Genomic DNA, 8,842 nt, shown 5'->3' with positions numbered 1-8,842 from the left:
GGTCGCGGCAGGGGTCGTACACGTGCCGAGTCGCCGTCGCCGGAGGAGGTATGCACGCAACGTCGTCGCAAGAACGGGCCCGTCAATCAGGTCGGCCCAGGAAACCCCGGCGCAAAGACGAGGTTGCAAATCCTCGCGTTGCCTTCCGTGGGCGTGGCGATTTCCTCGTGCGCGCCACAGTGAAACGGACGGCCACCGGGTTTTCCCAATCGCGTGCAATGGGCCAGTGCCGGATGCCCAGTGGGTAGCTGCGACACATCGTAGGACGTACCAGTGCCTGCTCAAGTTCGGAAGCACATAAATACGCGCACTGCCGATACCCCACTGTGTCCTGTCCCCTGCAGCCTCTGAGTGGTGATTCGGAGCTGCAGGCATGTCTCGCTACCTGATTACGTTTCTCCTGGTCGCCTTCGTTGGTGAGGAGCGCATCGACGCTACAAACTTGCTTTTAATACGAGTCTAGAAACAACATTCATTCCCTACCCGCCATTGTGGCCAGAAATGCGGAACCATTATGATGGCCATTTGTAACCATTATGATGGCCATTTGTGTAAACAAGGACTTTTTCCGAGACCTCTTTTTTTTGGTGGTCACAATGCTTATGTTGAGGCTATTGTTATTGCGCCGATGCCAATTGTTCTGGTTTTTAGTTCTTTCTTGTGTAGATTCAACTACTGGCGGTATCGAATGGTTAGCTGTGATTAGAGTATTATGCATATTCCCAACGTAATTTTCCACAGCACGTTACTAAAATTTTCCCGATAATTAATGGAGCGTTTCTTATTCGCCGATGTAATCCTTCTCCACACCGTCCACATTGTTTGGAAGTCGCATCATGTGGATACATTTACTCTCATTAGCCAGTTGTGTTCAAGAGAATGAGCAAAGCTGCCTTCTCTTGGAGGAAATCTACGGAAATCAGAACTTTCGCATCTCTTTTGGCTTAAAGTTGTTCGAAGACAAACTATGCTTAGTTCGTTTAACAATAAACAAGGAAAAGCAGTATTTATCTTTCCATTATATCTTCCGTTTTTATGACGTGTGACGGAAGGACAAGCGAAAAAAAAATGTGCATGAACTAGCAGTATAATGGTGTCATCTAGCTGAACGGATAGAAACTGTCGCGTGCAGAATGGTAAAACTGGCATCCGGGAACGCGAAAATTATTTGCCCTTAGATAAGTAACCCGATACTTGCGCTGTCCTTGGAGGCTCCGCACATGTACTTTGTTTGTCGAGTATGCTTCGTATTAAATTACTGACTAAAATGCAGACTAATTGTAGTCGAGTGTCAGTGAAGTGTTCATTTTGTTTTATTTGCTTCCGCCAAATATCAATATGCTTGTTGCGCTGAAACTCCGTCAAACTGTCTATGACTTCCCGGAGCCCGTAAAACTGCGTAGTGCAGCTTCTAGCCGAGGGATATGTTTTGAATCATGTCTGTCGAATAAAACAGTCACATGAAAAAATAAATCAATGGAACGAAGCCATAGAAGGAAAACAGTCAACAAATATTATTCTTGACGTATCTGCTGTGTGAAGCCAATCGCTGAGCCAATCCCTGAGCACATCGCAGGGTCATTTAAGGGTGTCTTTCATACGCTCATTCTGTCATGCACTGTTTGAAATGGATGAGCGTGCGTGTGTGCAGCTGTGTTCTAAAATCAGCAGTCGTATGTCAGCTGCTTATTGTAACAGCGAAGGAAGAAGCTGGTACGTCACTTTCATTGCAACTTTCTTGCAAACGAGCCAACATGGGTTTTGATTGCTTGGTTTCTCCGTTCTTTGCAGTTGTGACTGTCGTCAGTGCAGGCGTAAGTGTTCCCCTCTTCCCATTTCCATTCTGTACCCAGTCTTTACGTGCTTTCTGGGCGCCAGGTCATGCAGCATTAGGCACACACCTTGGGATTTACCGAACCTGTCGGCACAGCAGCTAGGAAGTTTGCGCTGGCGCTTTTCATGCAAACTTAGCTTCTACACCTTTTGTGTTGGCACAGACGATACGGCGTAATAACAAGGATCCTAATTTAACAATTTCCGGCTCAACTTTTGGCGCCGTTACTTCCTTTGATTTTATAGTGAGCGGAACAAACGCCGGTGCGTAGGACTAAGAGACTACAGGAAACTGCGTGCAAATCTCCAGAAAAGTGATTCTTCGCGAGAAATCAAAGAAAAAAAAAACTTTTTTAAAGCAATGCTGTGATTGTTGTCCGGTTACAGCTGCGTATTCAAGCGTTTAGTTCGACATGAAGCTTTCGGACGAACTTGTTACGCCTTATTGGTCCCCTCCATAGCAGTGAAGCTTGCAAGATTGCAGCACCCTGCAATATTTAACACAATGCTGCATGCATTAATGGTTTTCTAGACCGCACTCGCACTCTGAGACCTCTTGTTTCCGGTGTTCGCTAAAATTGTACGAATATTGCGTACACCGACCCGTGGAGGCTGAGTGGGTATACGGCGTTGTACTGTTGAGCACGAGAGCGCGGATTGGGTTCCTTCCGCGTTGGTTGTTTTTCTGATGAAAGATTACGCAAATGCCACAGGTGCGTCTGTTTCGCTCTGCATGCCCCCTGTGTCACCGTCGTTCCAAGATCAGCTTGCACTGGCTCGCACGTCCCAATCAGCCGCTATTTTCCCATAGGCGAAAATAGTTTTTATTTATTTTTAGAATAAGAAGCTAAGTACCATCGTTGTTCTCGGTGTCAAACAAAATAGACCACAAAATGTGACCTTCGTGTGAAGGTTGAGCGCGAACCGAGCGGCGGTTCACCCACAAAAATTTTTTAAAGTGTCCCAATTATCGTTGTAACACCCTGTGTGTAGCATGTCACATTATTTTTGTATTTTGCTTAGTTAGATAATTAGTCAAGGTTAATTAGCCAACTTCTCAACCAACGAAGCTAGACAAAATATTCCAATTAGAAAATGGCAGAGTGGTTCGCAAAACGTCCGAATGAACAGTTTTTATCTTTCTATCTGTGTGTTTTTCAGCTTGCTGATGATGCCGGCGAAATTAAAAACAAAATACCGCGTGACATGTCCGCTTGCGCGTCGTGATTGCAGTGCTCCCAAACGTTCGGAGCACAAACAGCCATAGCCGCTCTGGCGCTTAAAAAGCGACGGGGCAGATGATGACCTGTTGCTCCCGGCAGCACAAGCGATGACCGCTGCGTCTCCTTAGCGCTAGACGAACTGTCGCGAGAAGAGCAGATCGCTGGCGTAAAGGGCCCAGCCACAGGCCCAGCCAACGTCTACGTCGCTGCCCTGTCGCCTTTTACGAGGCAGCGCACCTGTTTTTTTGCGCGCGGAATGTTTGGGAGCACTGCAATCACGACGCGCCACCGGGCATGTCACGTGGCGTTTTTTTGTATTTCGCGGGAATCATCAGTATGCTGAAAAACGCTAATACCTTATAGATAAAGACAAAAACTGTTTTTATCCGAACGTTTTGCGAACCGCTTTGCAACTTTCTAATTGGATTTTTTGTCTAGCTTCGTTGGTTCACAAGTTGGCTAATTAATCTCGACTAATTATCTAATTAATCAAAATAAAAAAATAGCCTGAAAGAGAGAGAGAAACAAAACTTTTATTACCGCAAGGGCTAATTCTGGGGAGGGGTGGTGACCGAGGGAGGAAGGTCCCCGGTGACTTTGGCAGCCCGGGCGACGATGGCATCTTGCACCGCCGAATCCGAGCTGCCCAACGCCCTCGCCCAGTGCTCACCGTCTCGATATGGGGGGTATGGGTTGTGGGGGCATTGCCAGAGGAGGTGATCTATGGTTTGGACCACCCCACAAGCGGGGCAGTGGGGTGAAGGGTACAGACCGGGGTACATGCGGTGCAGGCGGAACAGTCAAGGAAGGGTGTACGTTTGCACTAAGTGCCATAGGCGTTCTTCGGTGTGAGAAAGCGCCGGGTGTGCAGGGGGCAGTAGACGGCGGGAGAGGCGGTAATGAGACGTAATCTCATGAAAGGAAAGGAGCCGATCTCGAGCTGACAGGGCTCTATGGAAGGGTTCAAGGCTAGGCCCGCTCGGAAGGTGAGCTCTCGAACGGCTCTGTGTGCTGCCTCGTTCCCTCCCACACCCGTGTGGGCTGGGGTCCATACCAGCTCGGTAGGGGAGTCAGGGGGATTTTGAAGGATTTTGAGTGCCAGGGCAGAAATCCGGCCCCGGGCGAAATTTCAAATGGCCGTCTTCGAATCGGAGATTATGATCGCAGGGGAAGGCCTATAGTGTTATTGCAAGAGCAATAGCCGCCTCTTCCGCAGTCGCGGGGGAAGAAGTGCGAAGGGTGAGGGTGGTAAGAGGGGGACTGTTGGGAGCGTTGATGATTGCGACCGCGTAGGCGCCGTGGTGCCTGTAGCTAGCCTCGTCAACATAAACAGCTGCCGGATGCACTGGGTATCGCTTCGTAAGGGCCCGCGCACGCTGCTCCCTGCGGGCTCGATTGTGCGCCGGGTGCATGTTACGGGGAATGGGCCGAACGATGAATAGGTCATGAATAGTGCTAGGAATGGCAAGAGAGGATTCTGTAGAGAAAGGGAAGTTGATTGGAAGTCGCCGGAGGAGAGATTGACCTGTTGAGGTTGTTGCAAGGCGGGCGTACTGGCTCACAAGATGAGCTTCGAGGAGCTCAGATGCGGTGTTGTAGACACCAAGCGATTCTACACGAGCGGTGGCAGCGCTCTGCGGAATCCTGAGCGCCGTCTTGTACACTTTTCGAATTAGGCAATCCACCTTTGTGAGTTCCTTAGAGGACGGTGCAAGATAAGGAAGAGAGTAAGTGATGCGACTTATTACACAAGCCTGCATCAGCCGCAATCGCTCTGCCTCTTTGAGCCCTTCGTGGCGGGTGGTGATGCGGCGGAGGAGGTTGATAGTCTGATTGACTTGGGATGTTAGGTTGGCAAGGAATGTGGTATTGGCGCGGTTCTGTTGGATATTGAGGCCTAGGATTTTAAGGCAGGGCACTCGGGAAATAGGGTGATCATCCAGCCGGATGGTAATGTTCGGAGCTGCGCGGGCGCGTTTCGGACTGTTGGACAAGAGAAGCAGCAGCTCGACCTTCTCGGGCGAACAAGTCAAACCGACATCACGAGCATAGGCAGCAACACAATCTGCCCCCTGCTGGAGGGTGGTTTCAATGTGTGCGTCACTGCCGCCTGGAACCCACAGCGTGACGTCGTCGGCATACAAACTGTGGCGAAGTGAGGGGATATTAGCAAGAAGAGAAGGGAGGTCTATCATAGCGATGTTGAAGAGCAGTGGGGAGAGAACTTGTGGGGTGCCTATGGAGGGGAGCGGAATGACGTCGGAGCGTAGATCATTAATCTGAATTACGGCCGTGCGATTAGCGAGAAAAGTCCGCACGTAGTTGTAGGTGCGGGCTCCAGGAGACAGAGCAGCCAAATGGCGCAGAATGGCGTGGTGGGAGACCCGATCAAAGGCCTTTTGGAGGTCTAGCGCTAGAACGGCTGACGAGTCGGCAGTAGGGGGAGCAAGGAGAAGATCATACTTGAGCTGCAATAAGACGTCTTGGGTGGAAAGGCCAGCTCGAAATCAGAACATTGTGTGCGAGTACTGTTGCTTACTCTCCAGATATGGGTTAAACGGGCATGTACGATTTTCTCGAGGACCTTACCTGCACACGATGTGAGGGAAATGGGCGTAAGCTGTTCAAGAGCGAGCGGTTTACCGGGCTTGGGAATGAAAGAGACTTTAGCATGCTTCCGTTCGGGTGGGAGCTCCCCAGACTCCCAGTGACTGTTATAATATTTTGTTAGGACCTCTATGGACTGATCGTCTAGATTTCGAAGGAGCTTGTTGTTGTTCCATCCTCTCCTGGCGCTGAGTTTGGGCGAATTTTTAGAAGGGCTGCGCGAACTTCAGCTGTGGAAATGGGACGATCCATTGTCTCATTGGGCTGGCCGGTGTATGGTGAAAGGGGCCTGCGGGCCCTGGGCAAGGTAAAGCCCCCTGAGACGGGCGAGAAGCTGATCGCTTGTGCCGGGAAGTTTATTTAAGAGGGTGGTAAGACGATTGCGGCTGGTTGATTTCGAATGAGAAGGATCAATAGCCTGACACACAACACACAAAAGTGAGCAACATGCACTTGGTCGCGTTGTCTTAGAGTGCATTTGCATATTTTCGTTCAGGCATTGCGGAATCAGGGTGTAGACGAGCATTACGTAAGAATACTAGAGGATATCTACAATGGGTTCACAGCTACCATCGTCCTTCATAAAGAGAGCAGTAAAATACCTATAAGGAAGGGCGCCAGACAAGGATACACAATCTCTCCATTGTTATTCACAGCATGTTTACAAGTGGTATTCAGAACATTGGATTGGGAACAGGTGGGCGTAAAGGTTAATGGAGAACACCTCAGTAACCTCAGATTTGCTGATGACGCTCCCTTGCTAAATAACTCGGGGGACGAATTGCAAAACATGATTATCGCACTGGACGAGCAGAGTAGAATCGTGAACCTGAAAATTGTTATGCAGAAAACTAAAGTAATGCTTAATAACCTCCGGAGAGCCCAGCGGTTTGAGATAAGTGGCGAGGCACTGGAAGTGGTAAGCGAATATATCTACTTAGGCCAAGTATATCCCAACCATGAGGCCAAATATATCCCACTTAGGCCAAATATATCCCAACCATGAGGCAGAGATAATTAAAAGGATAAGAATGGGGTGGAGTGCATTCGGCAGGCATTCTCAGATAATGAATGGCAGCCTACCATTGTCCCTGAAGAAGAAAGTGTGTCACAGCTGCATCTTACCGGTACTCACCTACAGGGCAGAAATTTGGAGGCTCACTAAAAGTGTTGAGTTTATATTGAGGACGACTCAGCGAGAAATGGAACGAAATATGATAGGTGTAACATTAAGGGACAAGAAGAGAGCGGAGTGGGGCAGGAACGAACGCGTGTTAAGGGCATATTAGTAGAAATTAAGAAAAAGAAATGGGTGTGGGCAGGGCATGTAATGCGAATGCAATTAAGATAACCGTTGGTCATTAAGGGTAACAGAGTGGATCCCTAGAGAAGGCAAGCGTGGCAGGGGGCGACAGGAAGTTAGACGGGCAGATGAGGTCAAGAAGTTTGTGGGGATACATTGGTCGTAATTAGCACACGACCGGGATAATTGGAGTATAATGGGAGATGCCTTTGCCCTGCAATGGGCGTAGATAGGCTGATGATGATGATGAACGTTAGCTGGAATACCCTCTATCTATCTATCTATCTATCTATCTATATATATATATATATATATATATATATATATATATATATATATATATATATATATATATATATATATATATATATATATATATATATATATATATAATAAGGAAAGACAGAGAAAGAAATACCAAGGTAACGTAGCTGAAATAGCAGTCTTCTTCATCGCAACTAAACTACAGCAAGGCATGGCTATACAACTTTACCAAGTGCATGTAGGCATTTGTGGGCTAATTCCGGCACTTATCGGCGGTAGACTCGTGTTATAAAACTAACAATATTTTATAAATTATAATAAGTGTACGTTAAAGGCTGACATGTCCTTCTCTTATACGAAGCACTGAAAAGGGCGAACCATGCTTGGTTGGAATCCTGTTTTTCGAAAATTGTCTATGTTTTTTCCAGAGAAGACTCCCCCAGTTCAACTTCAACCCCAAGCCGAGTCGGGTAAGCTTTGAATTTTTGTACGTGCGTTTCAGTTCTTGCTCGTGAGGAAAGCTGAAGTTTTCACACTCCTACGCAGACGAGCTCAAAAGGAAAATGTAGTGAAAGCGAGTTTAAAATCCCCGCATAATTTTTTGTTTAACGTCCTAAGTGAATTTGCGTGGCTTTAGAAGGCGTTGTACTAGTTAAGGCAACCTGCGTTAGCGGATGCACAAAGAATGTGATCGCGGTTCATGCTCGCTGCCGAAATGCCTGCTACCGTGGTGAGCTAGTGTTAAAAGCGCGATGACGGGGACTGGTTGGCTAGTAGTCCTAGGGCTGTTTCCACTATAGTTGGCTGTAAATCAAGTGGCTCCACTTCATATCTTAATTAAGCGCCATTTACCCAGTATAGCGTTGACACTGAAAGCGATAATCCCGTGCGTGTCACTGCTGCAGGTGCATTGCGGAGTAGACTCGGACAACACAATAAGTTCTAACTGGGCGTGCTTGTCGAGTTGGCACTCCCGTACACATACCATCTCTAAACTTTGCCCTGAACAAAGCCTTCTGGGTGTTCCTACGCAGTTCCGCTACGATGTGCAAGCAACGGCCGGAGGTCGGAACCTCCGCAACTTTGAAGGTGGAGCCGCAGTACGGGGCGAGTACGACGTGTACCGCGGCAACAACGGAGCCAAAGTAACCCTGGGCGGGGGTGTGTCCCAAGATGTACTGCGTCAACAAGGAAAGACCTACAAGGGACCTGCCGAGCCCAACGTGGGCGTCGGCGTCGAAATACCCTTCTGAAAAGGGAGCAAGGTCTATGGCCCACCGGAGACAATGTGAATGCTGTGCCAAAGAGCCTAACACCGATGTTCAATATCTTCCTAATACTTGGTGTGTACGTTTCAGCGTCTTTTTGTTTCTTCCTTTCTTGCAAATAAAACAACCCGCATTCTTGCTAAGAGGTTTTAAGTATACTAATTCCTCTGCAGGGATCAGGAAGAGCTATATTCGCTCAAAGTTAGGTATATGGCTAGCTGGTGCTGCTTCACTGCACAGTGCGAAGTTTCTGCGGACGGAGATAGAAAAAGGACGATTACAATTGCGCTTATATCTATTCTGCAATTGTTATTTTCTTGCTGTCTTTCATCTCTAACTCTCAG

General features: G+C 48.1%; 1 protein-coding gene across 1 annotated transcript; it reads left to right on the top strand.

Moving 5' to 3' along the window:
* Positions 1–238: 238 nt before the first annotated feature.
* LOC144148890 (uncharacterized) lies at positions 239–8,641 on the top strand. Its single transcript, XM_077680417.1, has 4 exons — positions 239–416; positions 1,792–1,814; positions 7,659–7,700; positions 8,265–8,641. The coding sequence occupies exons 1-4, from the start codon at positions 374–376 to the stop codon at positions 8,481–8,483; spliced, it is 327 nt and encodes a 108-aa protein (XP_077536543.1). The 5' UTR covers positions 239–373; the 3' UTR covers positions 8,484–8,641.
* Positions 8,642–8,842: the final 201 nt, after the last annotated feature.

This window comes from Haemaphysalis longicornis, unplaced genomic scaffold, assembly GCF_048455015.1.
Source record: "Haemaphysalis longicornis isolate Haplotype H1 unplaced genomic scaffold, Haemaphysalis longicornis Haplotype H1 scaffold_1, whole genome shotgun sequence".
Taxonomy (NCBI): Eukaryota; Metazoa; Arthropoda; class Arachnida; order Ixodida; family Ixodidae; genus Haemaphysalis; species Haemaphysalis longicornis.
This window is presented reverse-complemented; position numbering and strand designations above follow the sequence as displayed.